Genomic DNA, 21,845 nt, shown 5'->3' on the forward strand with positions numbered 1-21,845 from the left:
TAGAGCAGACGCCATTGGTCCAGAACGCCAAAAAATTCAACTTTCTTCTCAACAGCAGCAGCCCCGAAACACTGAATACTCAGCTCTAAAGCCTTGATGTGGCCGAGTGCAGAAGGAGGGCCTCCAGAGGTCACTCTAGAAACTTCCATGGGTTCTTTCACACTTGAGGTACTCCTATTTCTTCTTTTTCTTAGTTGAGTATTTTGCAGCTGGGTTTTCTTTTTTGGGTAATGAAGATAAAAGTGTCAAATTTGATTATTTTATTTATAGATGTATTACAAGCATGCGCCAAGAACGTGTCGGAATTTCATAGAGCTTGCTCGAAGAGGGTACTATGATAATGTCAAGTTTCATAGAATTATCAAGGTATTTTTCTTTTGCTCTCATCTCTTTTCGATTGTTGCTAATTTCAAGTGATTTTAGATATTTGTTTTTTTTTTTTGATTTTGTGTATAGGATTTTATTGTTCAAGGTGGAGATCCAACTGGTACCGGAAGAGGTGGAGAATCTATTTACGGGTATGTAAAGGCCTAAATGTTGTCAATAATGTAAATTGTGTATGTCAATTATTTCAAATTCGAGTTTGATTTCCAGTGTGAGTAGCAGAAGGCTAAGTAGCACAATATAACTACTTCTTGCTGGAGAGTAAGTTACATGAAACCAATCTAGAGGAACCAATCTTGTTAGTTCTGGAGACCAAGCATCTTTTTTCTCCTATAAACATGAGCCTCTCTAAAAGACATCGACAAGTAATGAAGGTCTTTTCTCCAAGGGTGTGACCTAGTGGTAAATGAAGTTGGAGGAGAACCATCAGGTCGCACGTTCAAATTCCAATAGAGGCAAAAATTACTAGGTGATTTTTTCCTATCCGCCTAAGGTGGCAAAGCCAAGATTCTCACTATGGAGATTCAAACTATAAAAAAGGGTAAATAAACGAAAAAGTCAAAGGATTCAACATATAGTTTATATAACGCCAAGAGGCAAGAGTCAACAATCACTCAACTCTTCAACTTCAGAAGGGTGGCCTTTCAATAATGCTAAGGGTCAAGTCCTTTCAATAAAGTCAAAGACCATGGCCTTTAGTAATCAAATGACCAACTTAGGAGACGAGATGAATTTCTCACGATTTAGGAGTAGCCTCTTATCCCTTATTTCATTTTGGTGCATTCATGAGACCCCTTTATGTATAGACCATTGGTCGTCATTTGTAGAAAGCCATATCTTTTTGTAGGCTTTCTACTTTTTCGTATACATGTTATATACGGGGCATTGTTTGCCCAAACATTAATAAACTTGCTTAAAAAAACTTGGGAGAAGAGAATAGCTTAGTAGATCTAAAAACATCAGGAACGGACATCCACATTTTGATATTATTTACAACACTTCTCCATGTATGTCCATTAATAGATAATGTTAGAACTATCAAGCGATTTTCTTCTTCTAAGTTGGCCATTCTATTACTAAAAGGTCATGATTCTGGCTTTATTGAAAGGACACGATCCTTGGTACTATTGAAAGGTTATTGCCCCTTCTGCAGTTGAAGAGTCAAATGCCTCTACTCTTACCTCTTGGCGTTTTTGGAAGGATAAACCCTTGCCTATAAATAGTTAGGCCATTTTCACTTCCTGTAAAGAAGATATCAAAAGTAACAAAATATCTCTTGAAGTTCCTTGTACAATTCTCTTGTTTGACTTTTATTATTTTATAACGCGTTATTTCTAAATTCTATTAATAGACATCCAAGGAGAGTGTTGTACATAATATTGTATTTAATGTATGTGTCTGTTACTTTAAATGACTCCTACCGTCTAAGTTGCTCTGACACGGCATTTTAAGTGCCGCACCCGTGCTGACACGACACTAATATGGGTATGAGATATGTATCGGATTTGGTCAAACAATTTTGGGTACTTTGACCACGACAGACAGAAAAATTTGAGACGAGATATAATTTGATTCCAAAAATCAGAACCAAAACTAGGATAAATTTGATGAAAATAGCTTATCTTATCTAGGAAATCAATCCTTTAGTTATTTACAACTTGAGAATAAAAAAGAAATTCATACTTTACAAGCTATACGTAAGTATTCCACAATTTTTTTCATAATTTAGAGATATTTTTATATTTTTGTTTTTTGAATTATTTTTAGCCGGATCCCCACACCCGTATCCGTTCTAGAATCCGTATCCCCTAATCTTAGAATTTACATCTCGAAGGATCCGACCTCTAGATCCGCACCCGTGTCGGACACCCACACTCGTGTTCGAGCAAACTTAGCCCACAGTTCCATTTTACGTGATGCATTTATCTTGAGTTAAACATGCTTTCAAGTCCTTCAAACAGGGTAAAAAGAGACGATTTACGCTTTCTGAGTCCTTCCCACGTAGAACACATTTTGAACACAGCTGAAACCCCCTTTCATCAAATTATCTTGAGTCAAACATGCTTCCTTTGCAACCAACCGTGAAAAACATGCCACCTTATAAGGTATCTTTGCTCTCCAAAATTTTGAAGAACTCATCTATTTTACTTACTTTCCGGTCATTAAGCAGTCTTCTAAACCTTAGCTAGTGTTTGGACATAGATTTGGTTGAAACTTGAAAAAAGAGTTTCTGAAGTTGTGTTGAAAAATTATTTTTGGAGGTTGAAATTGTGTTTGGATAGGCATTTTACTTGAAAAAAAGCTGAAGTTTTGTGAGTGGAAGAAAAGGTTTCATTTTTGGAACTTGAATTTTTTTTGAAAAAACTGGTCAAATTCTATGATCAAACAATGTTTTCATTTTTTTTTTTGGTTGAAAAAAGTAAAAAAATCTATGTCCAATTAGATTCCACCCTTGTTGGCTCCAGACTTCAAAAATAGTTGCATCAGGCTGTTGATTCAAGCTGAAAATAGTTGAACATTGAAGTAATTAGTTAAACTTTCTTAAGTTGCTTTTGAAAAGCTAAGCAAAAAGTATTTTCATTTGCATGACTTCTTTCTCTTAAGTGTTATTATTCCAGCAGCTCCGCTAACCATCTGGATTATCTTATGTATTTTATAAATCAGTTTTACTACATCTGATTTGTCAGTGGTGAGAGGTTATTTAAACAGAAATAAATCTATCAAATTTTCTTAAAATTTTAGTCCCTCTGTTTCAATTTATGCGACACATTTCGCTTCTTGAGTTTTAAATTGTATGAAGTTTGACCAACATTTTGATATGTATTTTTTTAATCATACTGACATGAGAAGAATTGCAACTTATAGCACTTTTCATATAGTTTTACTAATCAATTTAGTTTCAAATATTAGTCAAACTTACTCTCGATAAGCGAAAGGCGTCATATAAATTGAAATAGAGGGAGCAAAAAGAAAAGAGGAGGAGAGACGAAGTGGATCAAATGTGTAATCTCACGTGACTAAAGTTTGAGTTCAGAGCAGCATGCCGAGTACATAGTTACGTTGCTGCTGACTACACTTCTGTTGGAGGTTTACTAAAACCGTTCTAACTAAAAGTCTAAAACCGGAGATCATTCTCTATTTCCCAACAGGTGTGAATAATTGGGCTAACTATCTGTTCAAGGTTGCTGCAAACATACATATATTTTTCTACCACATGCTTTAGCTGTTGTCATTCTGCTTCTAGTTTGTTTTCTCCAGTGCCTTTGAAAAAGATACATCATTAACGAGGAATTGATGGTGATGAGTTGATTGGGGCATCTAATAGTAGAGTCATTTGCTGTTATCTATTATCATTTATAGACATGCTAAAACTTGTCTGTCATACATTGTGAAGAAGGAGATCATCTTTTTACATAATTGGCTTTTGAGTAATTTAAGAAGTAAACCTTGCAGCGCGAAGTTTGATGATGAGATAAACCAACAGTTAAAGCATACAGGAGCAGGTATCATATCCATGGCTAATGCTGGGCCGAATACAAATGGAAGTCAATTCTTCATCACCTTGGCACCTGCACAGTCACTTGATGGTAAGCACACATCCAGCTTGTTTTCCGACAAATTGTGTGAATAGTTTTTTCGTTGTTGAATCAGCTGGATGTCCTGTAGTACACATGGCTGATTTATTTTTCTGTACGTTGCTCCCTTAACAACTTTTTTCTGTTTGTGCATCAAAGAAGTGGAACTATAACTTTTGATTGAACTTGAAGCTATAAGGAACCATTTAAATGGTGGAAAAAAGGAGTTTCAAAATTCAGATGAATCCCGTGTCTGTCAAAATGTTTGAGGAGGCTCCTCTATGATGAGATGCTGGTCAATCTCTTTTAGCTTTTACTGAGACAAGATAATCAATTCATACCAAACCAAGCCGGAGGAAGAAATATTCGCTCTTCTTACCTCGATTATGTGTAAAAATTCATGAGCTACCTTATTAAGACTAAATTAAAATATATGGTACATAAAGCCACGATCAGTTCTTGTGAGCGTTCTCATTTTTCAGTTAGATGACTAAATTAGGTTCTGCATTGTCAGGATATAATATTTGTTTCTTGAAAGCCATGCTTTTGAGTGCCATATACAAATAGGCTTGATCCATTATTTTGGGCTTTGGGTTTCTGGTACAAGGGATCTAAAATGATAAGTTGTCACGACCCAAAATCTAACCGTGGTCGTGATGGCGCCTATCGTGTTACAAGGTAAGCCTATTTCCCAAAATATTACTACTAAATTGATTATAAGAATTTAATAAAACAATACAAACATTTGAATTTCTCATAAACTAAATCAACTCTAAATATAATATAGAAAATACGGAAACGAGCCCCAAACATCAGGGTGTCACTAAGTCATGAGCATCTAAAACTATGAACTAAGATATATAAACTGCCTAACTGTCCAAAAGAAGAAATGACAAGAGGAGTAACAAGGTCCTGCGGACGCTAACAACTACCTTGTAGTCTCCAAAGATAGCCGGCCTGAACTCAACGATCGCCGCCTTCTAACTCACCTGGATTTGCACATAAAGTGCAGGGTGTAGTATGAGTACAACCGATTCAGTAGTAACAGAAATAACTAAGGAACTGAGCAGTAGTGACGAGCTAAGCAGAATGATCCAATTATTATTTCCACAATTAAGTACAAACAAGAGTAGACATGTAATTTCATAAATCAGTAAGACTACAAGGAAAATTAACAGGTAAATGTAGCAACAACAAAAGTAAATGCAACCTCACAACAATGTCACTCCATCACTCAGCACTCGCACTCAACACTTAACGCTCAACACTCTGCGCTCATTTGGGGTGAGTACAGACTCCAGAGGGGCTCCCAAAGCCCAAGCGCTAAGCACGGACAACTCACGTGCCATCATATCAATACCTGGATCCGCACGGTCAACTCACGTGCTATGCGGACAACTCACGCGCTATGGTATTAATACCTGGACCCGCACGGTCAACTCACGTGCTACGCGGACAACTCACACGCTATGGTATTAATATCCTCACGACCAGGCCCTCGACCTCACTCAATCATGTACCTCACTAGCCTCACCATCATCAACAAATAAGGGAACACAGCCCACATCAAGTATCACAGCATATTAGCAAATAATAGAGACTGAGGTAAACATGTACAATAATTTTTATGACTGAGTACAAATAATGTGAGCATGAATAAAGCCCAAGCATGATCTCTAACATGAAGGCAGACAAGTTCAACAACAAGTAACTACGTAAACACAAATGATGGCCATGAGGCCTCACGAGACGGACCAAATCTCAATCCCTCGAGGTATACACCCACACGCCCGTCACCTAGCGTGGGTATCACCTCCAATTAGTCACACGATATCAAATTCTCCAGGTTTATACCCTCAAATCCAGAGTTAAAACTGTTACTTACCTTAACAACGTAAAATCCTACTCCGGGATGCCCTCGTCTCTGGACTCGATCTCTAAAAGCTCCGAATCTAACTAAAAATCAGAAAACTACTATCAACATAGTCTAAAGAATCGAATTCCACAATAAAAACTACATAAATATGCCAAAAACCCAAAATCGGCCAAAACCCGCCCCCGGGCCCACGTCTCGAAATCAGTCAAAAATGGCATAATAATAAACCTCGTCCTCTTCCGAATCTAACCATATAAAATTCATCAAAATCGAACTCCGTTTGGTCCCTCGAATCCTCACTTAAACTCTTCAAAATTCAAACCTATCTCCCTCAATTTCTCTTTGAAATCATCAATCAAATCCCAAAAACGAAGATGGATTCATGAAATATAACCAAAACTGAGTAGAGAACACTTACCCTTATCCTTATGGTGAAAATCGTCCAAATCCGAGCTCCCCAACTCAAAATATGACCGAATGAACAAACCATCGTTTTATATATTCTTCTGCCAGTTATTCTGCCTCGTTTCTCGTGCTAAACGATCCTGAAACTCGCTTTTTATGCCTCCAATGGATTCCTTGTAAAATTTTAGTCAAGTTAGACTTTTGAATCACTCAATTTGACCTTATAATGAAGGAGATATGTAGGTTTTAATATTTGCAAATCGTGCAGATTTTTAAATACGAATTCAGTGACAATTTTGTAATTAATCTGAAAAATCTAGCAACCTAATTCTTAGTAAAATGACCATTAAATCCTCATACGATGTCCAAATTCGACGATTCTTTTTTGCTACGGGTTCGTAATTACGATACGGATCTAATGCTTCAATCAAAAAAGAAGTCGGAGCTCATTTGTTCAATATGATATCATTTATGCTTGAAGAGACGGCGTCGAAACATAAGAAAAACGAGCGCAACACAACCCAAACCTATCCGAAATTCACCCGAGGCCCTCGGGACCTCAACCAATAATTCCAACAAATCATATATCACTACCCGAACTTAGTCAAACCTTCGGAACACCTAAAACAACACCAAAACACCAAATCAACCTCGGATTCAAGCCTAAGAACTTCTAAACTTCCAACTTTCGCCAATTCAAGCCTAATTCTACCACGGACCTCCAAATTACATTTCGGACACACTCCTAAGTCTAAAATCACCCAACGAAGCTAATCGAATCATAAAAATCCAAATCCGAATTCGTTTACTCATAAGTCAACTTCCGGTTGACTTTTCTAACTTAGCTTTCTAACTAAGAGACTAAGTGTTCATTTCACTCCAAAACTACTCCGAACCCAAACCTACCAACTCGATACAACTCAACACAGCTGAACAACACATAAATAAGCATAGATGGGGGAAATTGGGCTATAACTCTCAGAATGAACGACCGGGTCGTTACATAAGTACAATAATAGAGTACTGATATAGTATTTTGGTTTTTATGAAATTACTCCTCTAGTAGAGCTAGCCAATCCCAATTATATTTGGGATTGAGGCATAGCTGATTGACTCTCTATATCAGGAAGGATAGTAGCTCACTTTTCTCTTTTTCCTTATGTAATTTCAATTATTTTCAATTGCATTTATCTCCAAGGCCATCTTAGACATGACTTAAGTTGCACTTTGAAATTATAGAGAATATTCTTAAGACATTGGTTTATGCTGAATGTAGTACTCCACCCCAGCTCTGTAAAGAATGAGGGTTAGTCTCGTTGCTTATAACATTAAGCAACGAGATGACATTCAACTGTTGCAAAGGGTTCACCAAGGCAGCAACTTCTCTACCTTCTCCTTCCCAATTATTTTTTGTTGCAAGCAAAGCATTAACTAGTTCCCGATTTTTTTTTGCATTATGAGATCCACTGCAAGTCCAGCAACCATCGCCCTTTTTGTTGGCATTGCCTCTATTTCTAGCAGATCCGTCAGCAATAGCCTTTCCCTTTCCCACGAATTCTTTTCAGACTTCCTTCTTCCATTCCCCTTTCTTCTCTAGCTTTTTCTTAGGGGTTTTCAAGTAGAAGGAATTTCAGAAAGACTTTGGGTATTGCAGTAATCAACCAATGAATCTGCTGCAGCAATCGCAGTCGGGAGGTCCTTCACGTTCTGCCTCTTGAGTTAGTTCTGTGCCCACGCTTGCATTCCAGAAATAAAATTATGCAACTTGTCCTTCTCCGACGTGTTTTGGATATCCAACATTAAGGAAGTGAATTCCTTAATATAATCACGAACTATTCCGGTTTGCCTCAGACGTTCAAGCGGTCCCTAGCTAGCCACGACGCGCTGCTAGGTAAGAACTGGTCCTTCATTTCTTTCCGGAGTTTTTCCCATGCATCGATCTTGGGCCTGCCCGCTCTTTCGTTGCCTGCCATGCGAGTTCTCCACCATAGTTTTGCATCTCCCGTTTGGAATCTTGGCAGCAACGAAATATTGCTCCATATCCCATAGAAAGTTCTCCAGCTCTTTAGCACTACGCGCTCCACCAAACGCCGGTTCTGGGATCTTTACCTTAGAACGTTCTTCACTGCCTCGGCCAGGAGCATCCAAAGTCCTTCGAAGAACAACAATTTCCAAGTTAAGAGTTTCATTCTCCTTTTGCAGATCTTCAACTTGAACATTCGTGGCCTCACACGTTTGTTGAATAGTTTCACGAAACTGATTCAATCCATCCTTTAGACGATAGATCTCAGTAATTAGATCGTCTAAATCTAAAGGGTCGTCAGTCACACCCATCAGTGCTGCCAACTTTTGCACACGTTCACGCAAGTCTGCATTGGATCCACCAGCCATGATCCAAAATCACGAGCAAAGCTCTGATACCAGTTGTTACAGGTCAATATTTCGCAAATGGCACTGCATGGCAGCAACCTGACACTCAAGCTACTCAGCCTATCTTTTCCCTCACTGTTTAGGACTTAGAATTATTTCCGACTTCTAAAACGAAAGCAACACACATAATTACGGGTACACACCCAACCTTTTATTATTCTCGCAGAATATACAAAGGACTTTCCGTTGGAAGGCTCACAACTGACTTCCTCCCAAGCCAACGAAATACAACACCTATATATAGTGGTTGCTACTGGTAGATTACAAGGGGCAATTTACAAAGGCGCAATTACATCATAGTGCTTGTCACCTGTTAGCAAGCACTTAGCCATGTAATGGAGCACTTCCCACGAAATGGTCCCTCTTCAGCACTTAGCTATGTTTGGTGGAGCATTTCCCACGAAATGGTCCCACCATTAGCACTTTAACCCACTGTAACATGTCTTGCACACAACTTTGCCCACACTTTGTCTTTAACTTGCCTTGCCTTGTCATTTGACCATGCCTCGCACATTAGCTTATGACAATGTCTTTGTCACAGCCTTGCCGTCCCACTGATCCGTACGCATGCCTTGGCCAAATGCCATGCGTCTGTCTTCGTTTGTCATCGTCGTCACCCACATCCAAGGCTGCCTTGCCATCACTCAAGGAACCTTGCCTAGCTGACCTGCCCAAGTCCGTGCACTGACTTAAGCTCACTCCCAGCTCCGTACATTGCTTGTCAAACCAACACGAACCCATGCCAAAGGGCAATGTACAAGCCCTTGACATTGGTTTTGCCCAACATCCGTCACGTCTCAACATTAGGGGCTAACAAACCACCCCCAGTAGTTGAACTCGACGTCCTCATCGAGGCTGACTTCAAAAAGTCCTCTACTTGCTGTTCATATTGCCACAATGAAGCACCCTTTTCCCAAGTCGCATCTGTCTCGGGCTTTCCTTTCCATTGAATCAAGAATTCCGTCCGCCTATTCATCTTATGCATCCCAAGAACCCGGTGGTCAAGAACCTTCTCAATTTCTTCCTCAAGCTGAGTGCGCATCTCAGGAGGAGCTCTTTTTTTTTTTTGTCTGCCTGGATCTTCAGGATCTTCAACATAAGACTTTAGAAAACTCACATGGAAAGTCGGATGTATTTTCATTCTTTCAGTCAGCGTCAGTCGGTAAGCAACTTCACCAACTTTTGCAGCAACTTCAAAAGGACCATCATACCTTGAAACCAAGGCTCTATGCCTAACTCGACTATCAATCTTTTTCCAAATCGGCGGAGTGAGCTTTAACAACACCGTATCACCCACTTTGAACTCCAAGGGACGTATTTTTGTCAGCATATTTCTTCATTCTTCTATGAGCCTTTGCCAAGCTATCTGTCGCTTCTTTGATCACAACTTGTGTATCCCAACCATAGTGGTAAGCAACTGGACATTTACCCCAGTCTTTTGTTGTGCAATCGCCGCTGGTTGTGCAGGCTGCTTCCCCAATACAATCTCAAACGGACTCATCTCCGTTGATGAAGACTTGTGCAAATTATAAGAGAATTGTGCACAATCTAGCAAATTTGTCCAGTTGCTACAACCTCTGCCTATTCCAGAAGAACCATGGCAATCTGTTTCGATGAACTTTATCAGTGGGTTCCTTAAAGTCAATAGATTGTTGTCGATCATGGTCGTGGTTGACAGGTTTTCTAAATATGCTATTTTTATTGCTGTCCCTACAGAATGTCTTTCAAAAGTTGCTGCTGAATTGTTCTTCAAGAATGTGGTTAAATATTTCGGAATGCCGAAGGACGTTATTAGTGACAGGGATGCTCGATTTACATGCCGGTTCTGGACTCATCTGTTCAACTTGATGGGTACGAATTTGAAGTTTTCAACGGCGAATCATCCCCAAACTGATGGCCAAACCGAGAGAATTAACCATATGTTGGAAGAATATTTGAGGCACTTCGTGATTGCCAGTCAACGCAACTGGACAAATTTGCTAGATTGTGCACAATTCTCTTATAATTTGCACAAGTCTTCATCAACGGAGATGAGTCTGTTTGAGATTGTAATGGGGAAGCAGCCTGCATAACCAGCGGCGATTGCACAACAAAAGACGGGGGTAAATGTCCAGCTGCTTATCACTATGGTTGGGATACAGAAGTTGTGATCAAAGAAGCGACAAATAGCTTGGCAAAGGCTCAGAGAAGAATGAAGAAATATGCTGACAAAAATAGGCGTCCCTTGGAGTTCAAAGTGGGTGATAAGGTGTTGTTAAAGCTCACTCCGCCGATTTCGAAAAAGATTGACAGTCGAGTTAGGCATAGAGCCTTGGTTTCAAGGTATGATGGTCCTTTTGAAGTTGCTGCAAAAGTTGGTGAAGTTGCTTACCGACTGACACTGCCTGAAAGAATGAAAATACATCCGACTTTCCATGTGATCTAAAGTCTTATGTTGAAGATCCTGAAGATCCAGGCAGACAAAAAACAAAGAGAGCTACTCCTGAGATGCGCACTCAGCTTGAGGAATAAATTGAGAAGGTTCTTGACCACCGGGTTCTTGGGATGCATAAGACGAATAGGCGGACGAAATTCCTGATTCAATGGAAAGGAAATCCAGAGACAGATGCGACTTGGGAAAAAAGTGCTTCATTGTGGCAATATGAACAACAAGTAGAGGACTACTTGAAGTCAGCCTCGACGAGGACGTCGAGTTCAACTACTAGGGGTGGTTTGTTAGCCCCTAATGTTTAGACGTGACGGTTGCCGGGGCAGAACCAATGTCAAGGGCTTGTACATTGCCCTTTGGCATGGGTTCGTGTGGGTTTGACAAGCAATGTATGGAGCGGGGAGTGTGCTTAAGTCAGTGCACGGACTTGGGCAAGTCAGTTAGGCAAGGTTCTTTGAGTGATGGCAAGGCAACCTTTGATGTGGGCGACGATGATGGCAAACGAAGACAGACGCATGGCATTTGGCCAAGGCATGCGTACAGATTAGTGGGATGGCAAGACTGACGAAGACATTGTCATAAGCTAATGTGCGAGGCATGGTCAAATGACAAGGCAAGTTAAAGACAAAGTGTAGGCAAAGTTGTGTGCAAGACATGTTGCAGCGGGTTAAAGTGCTAATGGTGGACCATTTCGTGGGAAGTGCTCCACCAAACATGGTTAAGTGATGAAGAGGGACATTTTGTGGGAAGTGCTCCATTACATGGCTAAGTGTTTGTTTATACCAGTCTAGCACTATGATGTAATTGTCCCTTTGTAAATTGTCCCCTTGTAATCTGCCAGTGGCAGCCGCTATATATAGGTGTTGTATTTCGTTGGCTTGGGAGGAAATCAGTTGTGAGCCTTCCAACGGAGAGTCCTTTGTATATTTTGCGAGAATAATAAAAGGTTGGGTATTTACCCGTAATTGTGTTGCTTCCGTTTCAGAAGTGTTAAATAATTCTATGTCCTAAACAGTGAGGGAAAAGTAAGGCTGAGTAGCTTGAGTGTCAGGCTGCTGCCGTGCAGTGCCATTTGCGAAAAATTAACAATTAGCATGGTAAGTATAGTTTCCATCTCTTCTTTGTTTGTAGTCTGTTCTTATGTCGCATTGATAGCTGTTTAAGTGCACTATTAGCTGATGAAGTTTTCATTCATGTGATGTTAGGGAAACATACCATTTTTGGAAGAGTTTGTCGGGGAATGGAAATTATCAAGAGACTCGGCAGTGTTCAAACTGATAATACTGACAGGTATTGTGCTTTCCTATCATATACTTTACATTAGCATGAGAACAAATGTCATGCTGCAGTATTCCGAAAAATGTTATGCCTACAGAAAACATCAGAAAAAAACCTTATTTGTGCATTTGAAGTTTGTTAGTCCTCTTCTCTTTAACCATACTAATGAGTATGAAGGCTCTAATTCAGGTTTCGTTTACTTACTCTTCCATTGGATATGAATGCAGACCAATCCATGATGTGAGGATACTGAGGACTACAGTCAAAGATTGATGTTCTGCGACTTCAAAGCAATTGTTACCATTCGCTAGAGCATCAAAGAAGGTGTTGTGTGTTGTCAATTGACATCACAGCCAAGACACATGCTACCTTCGGCTTTTGATACTGCTTTCTAAGTGACAAACTGATCTAGTCCTGTATGTGGGATTGTGCATTTTAATTTTCTGCAACTAAACCAAATGATACTTGAGAATCAAAATTGCTTGAGTAGCCAAATCAAACAGTAGTGTTTCATGGTTTGTTGTAACCCTAATCTAATGAAAAGGAAAAAGCCCGTAGGTTCCTCCTGGGACCCTTTTTAACTGCCATTTTGATATCAAGAAGACGCTTCCGTTAACCTCCATTCAAGAGTAGTTGGATTACTTGCTGTGGCTATACACTTGCACTAAGCATGCATCATTTTATTTTAAATTAAATATTTTTCTTGCTTAACTCGTCCATATTTGGAATTCAATTTTGCCCTGTATCACGCATTTTCTGGAATGCATTTTATCATCATCCAACTAAATTATCTTCTGTTAGTATTAGCTGACCATTTACTTGAGCTGACAATAAAAGTCCTGCATATTTTTACTTGTCTCTTTCAAATATAACGAGCAAGCAGTGTGGTAAGCCAATTTGAAGCTGCTAGCGTTTTAACTCTACGGGGTCGTTTGGTAGGTGTATAAGAATAGTAGTACTGAATATGGTGTATTAGTAATGCTGGAATTAGTAATGTTAAGAAGTTATGCTGTAATTATTTTTTATTGACTGTTTGGTTTGATGTATTAAAAATAATATGCATTGCATAATTTTTTTCCGGAAAAGGGCCTAAACTACCTCTATCGTTTGCTAAATGGTTTACAGATACCCTCCGTCCACCTATCCGTCCAAAAAAGCACATGCAGTTAATTATATTAACAAAATTTCCCACGCGTCTGACGGCAGAATTTGTGGGCATTCAATTTAGTGATGTGGTAGTTTCTCATTGGGCCACGTGGTAATCTCGGGCTGAAACAAAAAAAATGACATTTTCTTACCTGGGTCATAAAATACATTAACCCATCCGACAAAACCCCATTTTAAAATTAGAACGGCCCATACTTCACTAAGATATCCATTCTCAAGATTGTTTTTTGGGAAATTGATGGAGGGAAATCACAAATTGAGCACTAACACTTTTTTCCTTAAATCAGAATATTCATGCTTTATAAATGCTTGCAATAGTGAGAAGGTTCAAGATCTAAGAGACAAATTGAACAATTTTATGGAGGATTAAAGGGAAAGTGAGTGTTCCAAGCTTGCATAGTCTACCATGCTGGATAGTTCACCCGGGCGAGGAGAAATTAAAGGAGTTAGCAAAACGAGAAGGCCAGTAGAATCTGTGGATACCAGTGAGTTTGCAAAGATTTTTTTTTCTGGCTTAAAAGATTTTCTAGAAGATTTTATTTTTTTAGATATCTATGAGATATATTATTTATGCAGTTTGATAGCGCTGCACGGACAAGAAAATTGATATTTGGCCGCAGAAGTGACGTTCTAGTCGAAAACAAATTCGATCACTTATTAGGTACTGGCCTTTCAAATCTTGTGTATGGATATCTTTGTGAAATTATGGGTTAATGTATTATTTTATGACCCAGTTAAAAAACCTTGGGTCGGATTAAGTGGGTCGAAAATAAGGTCAATGTTTTGTTTCAGCCCAAGATTGCCACGTGGCCCAATGAGAAACTGCCATGTCACTAAATTGAATGCCCCCAAATTCTGCCGTTAGACGCGCGGGCAATTTTGTTAATATAATTAACGTCGTGTGCGTTTTTGGACGGATAGGTGGACGAAGGGTATCTGTAAACCATTTAGCAAACGATAGGGGTAGTTTAGACCCTTTCCCCATTTTTTATGCAAAGGTTTTGAAAGTGCAATTCTATCTTTATACATGATTATCCATGTATTAAAAATTATGGTATTACTAATATCATAATTTGCTATGTATAAGGATAGTACTGAATAGAGTGTAGTTATACATAGGTTGAAAAATACTACCAAACAAGGGATTAATAATATCAAAGTTAATATATGTATTATTTTCCCTAGTACATCCCACCAAACGACCCGTAAATAAAATCGGGGTCCCTTGCACTTGAGAACCCCATCCAGTATAAACCACGCAGGAACAAGATTTAACTAATACAACAAACTAAAACCATCCTTGTATCACAATTTTTTGACTCTCATTGAACGCTATTACTTAGAAACGAGGAGGAAATTTGACTGTATAGACTTCGTAAGGCTAAGATCGAATTATGCTGCTTAGATCCTTCAAACAATATCTATTGATTCTTCTACCATGCAAGCTGTATCCGAATATTTAGTTATGTATACGGGTAAAACGGGGCTACCGAGCACCCCGATTTTTCGGTGAAGGAAACAAAGCAATGACATAACTACTCGGAATCGAGATCGAAGCCAGGAACCTCTCGCACTAAGGCCCGGACGAAACACTCACCATCGGGACCATCGAGACAACACCCCCCGAATTCGGTTCGGGCTCCAAGACCTTGAAAGGTACAATCAAACAGTTGCACACGACTAACGAGGGGCTGTGATATTCGCGCATAACCGAATATCACAGCGTGGATCTCGGCCCGTATCAACAGATGATCAATGATTAACGAAAAAGAAGATTTTTATCATTCTTCGAGTTGTACTTAGGGTAAAACTCCCCTACTATGTAAAATGGAAATTGATTGTTGAATAGACACACTGTAACACGCATATCAAGGCACTATAAACTTGTTTTCTTTGTTTCTAAGCTATTTAAAGGTTCTTATTCTTGTTCATAGCTTTTCATATATATATTTTGGCTACAAATCAAAGGCAGATTAGTCGTTAAACCCACAACCGAGCCCGGATTTAATACTATTGCTGGTTTGGCTATTTATTCTATCTTTCATTTGTTTATATAACATTATTGATCACTTGTATCAGATTGATCCACATAATCTTAAAACCGCATATAAATTTAATTGTTATCCATTTAAAGGGTAAACGGTTTGGCGACCACCACTCTATTTTATGCTTGTTCTTTGTGATTTTGATTTCAGGTCTACCTAAAAAATGTCAATCTCTCAGTCTGCTCACTTGAACGTTGATGCTGAGTCTGGCCATCATAGCGAAAACAACAATATAGCACCTAACAATGAGGTGCCCCTCGCCGATCCCAACGGAGTCCCAGTTGCAGACCCAGTCGATGCCAACTCACATGTGGACATCGACGCCAAGCTGTCGACCGACCCTGAGAACAACGTTCGTGGATGAGCTCGACCAATGACTCGGGGTAGACCCGAAGGTGAAGGCGACGGGATCAATCTGCGGGTGATCTTAGAAATGTTACAGGCCCAACAAGCGGCGATAGCACAACACTAGAATCAAAGCCGTCCCCAGCAGAGTTACCCCGAAATAATAAAAATGCTTGAGGAACTGACAAAGCGGGTGGAATCGGGGGTAAAGAAGATTGAGGTCAACGACAAAAAAGTGGAGGCCTATAACCATAGAGTCGATCAAATCCGAGGAGCTCCCCCGATATTGAAAGTCCTGGACTCCAAGAAATTTGTCCAAAAGCCTTTTCCTTCGAGCGCGGCATCGAAGCCAATCCCGAAGAAGTTCCATATGCCTGATATTCCGAAGTGTAACGGAACCATGAATCCAAATGAGCACGTGACCTCCTACACGTATGACATCAAGGGAAACAAGTTAGAAGATGACTAAATCGAGTCGGTTTTGCTAAAAACGTTCGGAAAAACCATGTCAAAAGGAGCAATAATATGGTATCACAACTTACTCCCAAATTCTATCGATTCGTTTGCTATGCTTGCAGATGCCTTTGTGAAAGCGCATGCCAGGGCCATCAAGGTCGAGACCAGAAAATCAGATCTTTTCAAGGTAAAACAAAGGGAAAACAAAATGCTTAGGGAGTTCGTATCGAGGTTTCAAATGGAATAGATGGACTTGCCTCTGGTGGCAGATGATTGGGTCGTTCAGGCGTTCACTCAAGGACTTAACCCCCGAAGCTCCTTGGCTTCACAATAGTTAAAACAAAATTTGATAGAGTACCCGACGGTAACATGAGCCGACGTCCATAACAGGTACCAGTCAAAAATCAGAGTCGAGGACGATCAGCTCGGGGCCCCTCCGGGTCTGTCTATCCCATCAAAACTGATGACATTCCTAAGAGAGTCGTCGATCATGAACCAAGACCGAACAGAGATCGGTATCAACCGTATAGCGGAGATTTATCAGATCTGGGCGTTACCCTACAAGAAACAAGAAGAGTAATGACCGAGGCCACAATAGCCGGGGACTCATGAGCAAAAACGATTTCGATAGGCCACTCGGGGATAGGGAGGCACCATGGTTGTCGGAATATAACTTCAATGTCGATGCTGCCAGCATCGTATCTTCCATCGGGCGCATCAAGGATACCAAGTGGCCTCGACCATTACAATCCGACCCTACCCATAGACCCTAACCTGATGTGTAAGTATCATGACACTCATGGCCACACGATCGAGGACTGCCGACAATTAAGAGAAGACGTGGCCCGGTTATTCAATAATGAACATCTCCGGGAATTTCTGAATGATCGAGCCAAAAATCATTTCAGGAACAAGGACTCCAACAAACAGACCGAATAAGAAGAACCTCAACATGTCATCAACATGATCATTGGAGGAGTCGATGTCCCCCAGGGACCAATGCTTAAGCGCACTAAGGTATCCATCATAAGGGAAAAATGAACCCGAGATTATATCCCGGAGGGAACTATTTCTTTCAACGATGAGGACGCCAGAGGCTTCGTACAATCGCATAATGATGCACCGGTGAAATTTGTACTTATAAATAAAATCTGGAGTTAAGCGTGTGTTGATTGATCCAGGTAGCTAGGACAATATCATCAGATCGAGAGTCATAGAGTAGTTGGGTCTACAAGACCAAATTCTGCCAGCAGTCTGGGTTATAAACGGATTCAACATGGCATGCGAAACTACCAAAGGAGAAATAACCTTGCATTAAATACCGCCGGGACAATTTAGGATACCAAATTCTACGTGATCGAGAGGGACATGAGGTATAACACCTTATTCAAAAGGCCTTGGGTTCACAACATGAGGGCAATACCCTCGACACTACACCAGACACTGAAGTTCCCTACACCGGGAGGAATCAAGACAGTTTACGGAGAGCAACATGCCGCAAAAGAAATGTTCCCAGTCGATGAGGTGATCTCGATGTCCGCACTCTCGACATCAAAGAACATGGAGCCAGTTAGGAAGAAAGAAACTAAATAGAAATCACCGATACCGGCCCCTACCGAATCATAGAAGCAAAGAGCAGGTGAGGATGATGATTACAGAGTCCCTAGGTCGTTCATCGCCCTTGATGATTCCGATGCCACCAAGTCAACGGTCGAGGAGCTAGAGCAAGTCATATTGATTGAACATTTACCTGATCGGAAGGTATACCTGGGCACAGGGTTAACTCCCGAGCTCAGGAAAAAAGTCATTAAATTCCTTAGAGCTAACATAGATTGTTTCGCTTGGTTCCATCTTGCTATGACAGGGATCCCCCAGAGATAACCACTCATAAGTTGAGCTTGGATCCGAAGTTCTACCCGGCTAAACAGAAGAGAAGGCCTCAATCCGAAGTCAAGCATGCATTCATCAAAGATGAGGTACGTAAACTCCTTAAAATAGGTTCCATTCGAGAAGTTAAGTACCCGGATTGTTTAGCTAACGTAGTGGTAGTGCCTAAAAAAGGGAAATAAATTAAGAATGTGTATAGATTACAAAGACTTGAACAAGGCATGCCCTAAGTACTCTTTTCCTTTGACTAACATCAATCACATGATCGATGCGACGTCCAGGAACGAGATACTCAGCTTTCTCGACGCCTATTTCGGGTACAACCAAATCCGTATGGACCCGGGCAATCAAGAAAAAACTTCCTTTATCACTAAATTCGGCACCTATTGTTATAACGTAATGTTGTTCAGATTAAAGAACGCTGAAGCCACTTATCAACGCCTAGTAAATCGGATGTTCGAAGAATAGATAGGAAAATTAATGGAAGTTTATATTGACGACATGTTAGTTAAGTTCCTGCAAGCAGATGACCATTTGAAACATTTGAAGGAAACCTTTGACATATTGAAGAGATACAATGTGAAGCTGAACCCAGAAAAATATGAATTCGGGGTCGGATCCGAAAAAATTCCTTGGATTCATGGTGTCCAACCGAGGGACTTAGATCGATCCCGATAAAATCAAAGCTATAGAAGACATCACCGTGGTGGACAATGTCAAGGACGTTGAGAGGCTAACTGGGCGCATAGCCGCACTGGGCCGGTTCATATCAATGTCCTCAGACAAAAGCCATCGGTTCTTCTCATTAATGAAGAAGAATAACTTTTCTTGGACCCCGGAGTGCTAAAAATCTTTGGAAGAACTCAAACGGTAACTTTCGAGTCCACCCTTGCTCCATACTCCGAAGGCGGACGAGCAATTGTACCTTTACTTGGCGGTATCCGAGGTAGCGGTAAGTGAAGTCCTAATCCGGGAATAGGAAGGTACGAAATTTCTTATTTACTATGTTAGTAGAATTCTAGGTGAGGCCGAAACAAGGTATCCTCACCTGGAAATATTGGCGCTCGCTTTGTTAACTGCCTCCAGAAAGTTGTATTTTCAATGCCACCTCGTATGTGTCGTAACTTCTTACCCACTAAGGAACATTATGCACAAACTCGAGCTCTCGGGCCAGTTGGACAAATATGCCGTAGAAATTAGAGGGTACAATATCGAATATCAACCCAGAGCCGCCATCAAATTACAAATTTCGGCAAACTTCGTGTTACATCCCGTATTTTCGTACGTTAAAGTTTCGTCGTAAGTTAATCGACGTAAATTCGGGAATGAGATTATTTTGAGATTATAAGCATTATGCTATTTCAAACAAGTGATGAGTAAATTCGTGAAGGTGAGAGGGTAAGCAAATCGAAGAAAATGAATTTCGTCGAAGTTTGACATTTTTAGATAAAATACGGTCCAAGCTACAATACCCCATATTTATGGACTAGTGCCATACAGGATACCACATGACCATGATAGTAGGGTGTATAAAGTGTGTTAAAAGTGAGTAATATTTTAAGTAATTTGAGATAATTGGTTAATTATTAATTTAAGTGGATAAGTGTATAAATTGTCTTGTCCACGTGGGACCATGACAACTAAAGTTATGTATGACTAATATGTATGCTACATTGGTATCACACTTTGGGACAAGAAGGCTTGCTAAGCATTAAAATTATAAGTGGGGCCTACCAACTAACACTTTTAAAGAATTCATTTGAAACTTCAAGTCTTTGGATAAAGTTTAAGGGACTTTAAACGTGGTAGCTTCTATTTGATGACTCTTAAGTCACTTTGAAAGGTGGCACATTTATATATATTATGTGACAAAAGTCTTGAAAGGTGGGGCCCACACCACCAATACATTAAAATCCATTCTCTAATTCACTTAAAGAGACGTGGATATCTCTTTAATCTCTCTAATTCACTTCAGCAAATTCAAAACAAGAATTTGCATACTAGCATCCTCAGTAACGTGACATTTAACTTCAGCAAGAATTCAAGCCAAAAACAAAGGTACAACTATATTCATTTTCCATTCTTATAGAGAACAACATCCCATTCTTTATTAGTAACATTGTTCATAAATTTTAAAAGGGGATGCTAAGATTTGCAAAGTGACGATCGAGCTTAATCAATTCACTTAAAACTTCGAAGCGCGAGATTTGTGTTTCTAAAGGAGTACGGTGCAATCTTTCTCAAAGAATATCATACGGATTTTCCCCTACTTCGATCCGCGGTTACGTGTTGTCGCAATTGACGTGTGTTAGAGGGATTGTCAAGAGAATCGACTCAGGTATGTTAAGGCTATCCCTTCTTTCTTTTTGGCATGATCCAAATGATACAAACGAAACGAGCAAAATACGCAACTTTCATAAATGACTCTATTCATAAAAATAGTAGGGGTGTCTATATTATTTATTCCCCATGTGAATTATTATTATATCCTCTGTTCATGGGTCTCAGAAAAATACGTATTTGATAAAGTTGTCCGAAAGACATATTGATTTTATGATATTCGAGAAATCTTATCAACGTATTTCTTACGCATTTCATGCATTTATACATGTACATTGACCCATGACCAGAAGGCATTATATACGCGTATATTATATATATATGGGATATGGAAAAAGGTTACGGCGTTACATACGCACCACCACCTGATCAGCTAGTATACGTTGATGATTTTGCCCACAATGGCCGAGATGATATGATGGGATGGCCTCAGAGGCTTGATGACGTTATGAACGCATATACCTATGCATGATATGACATTTATACGCATATGCATGGCATTATAATAGTAATGATTCACAGAGTTATTCCGACATACATGTCGAGTCTTTTACTCCATGTTTTTGTCATGTGTATTGTTTAGTGATTTTCATTCCTTACATACTCGGTACATTATTTGTACTGACGTCACTTTTGCCTGGGGACGCTGCGTTTCATGCCCGCAGGTCCCGAGAGACAGGTCGAGAGTCCTCCAAGTAGGCTATCAGCTCAGCGGAAGATGTTGGTGCGCTCTATTTGTTCCGTAGTTGCTATTGGTCGGTATGATTAGGACATGTGTTGATTGGTATGGCGGGGCTCTGTCCTGACCTTTATGATATTTATGTATCCTTAGAGGCTTGTATACATATGTCGTGTATGTGAAAGATTGTACGGCCTTGTCAGCCTATGTTCAGTGTAATTTCGGTCTTATAGGTCCTATGTCACATGTATAAGTTTTTATATCAGATTGGGACGTCTTATATTGAGTATTCCCTTATCTTTATTCTGGTTAACCCATGACGGCCCGTTTGGCCCATTTGCCAATGACAGTACGATAAGAATGATATATAACGTTGGTACTCGGTTGAGTAAGGTATCGGGTGCTCATCGCGGCCCATCGGTTTGGGTCGTGACAAAAGTGGTATCGGAGAAGTTCTGTCCTAGGGAGTCTACAAACCGTGTCTAGTAGAGTCTTGTTTATGGGTGTGTTGTGCACCACACTTATAAGAAGGAGGCTACAAGGCATTTAG

The 21,845-nt window shown here is 40.0% G+C and overlaps 1 protein-coding gene across 5 annotated transcripts; it reads left to right on the forward strand.

Moving 5' to 3' along the window:
- Nucleotides 1-8: 8 nt before the first annotated feature.
- Nucleotides 9-21,608, forward strand: LOC104104966 (peptidyl-prolyl cis-trans isomerase CYP18-2). 5 transcript variants are annotated; one of them, XM_018773725.3, is made up of 6 exons: nucleotides 9-168; nucleotides 271-366; nucleotides 457-518; nucleotides 3,838-3,971; nucleotides 12,304-12,388; nucleotides 12,566-12,963. In XM_018773725.3, exons 1-6 carry the CDS (start codon nucleotides 97-99, stop codon nucleotides 12,618-12,620), a joined length of 504 nt encoding a protein of 167 aa, XP_018629241.1. In that variant the 5' UTR covers nucleotides 9-96; the 3' UTR covers nucleotides 12,621-12,963. The 5 variants fall into 5 exon arrangements, with proteins under 5 accessions (XP_018629241.1, XP_018629242.1, XP_009611480.1 ...); XM_018773726.3 differs by having other exon boundaries at nucleotides 12,581-12,963; XM_009613185.4 differs by having other exon boundaries at nucleotides 12,604-12,963.
- Nucleotides 21,609-21,845: the final 237 nt, after the last annotated feature.

This window comes from Nicotiana tomentosiformis, chromosome 7, assembly GCF_000390325.3.
Source record: "Nicotiana tomentosiformis chromosome 7, ASM39032v3, whole genome shotgun sequence".
Classification (NCBI taxonomy): domain Eukaryota; kingdom Viridiplantae; phylum Streptophyta; class Magnoliopsida; order Solanales; family Solanaceae; genus Nicotiana; species Nicotiana tomentosiformis.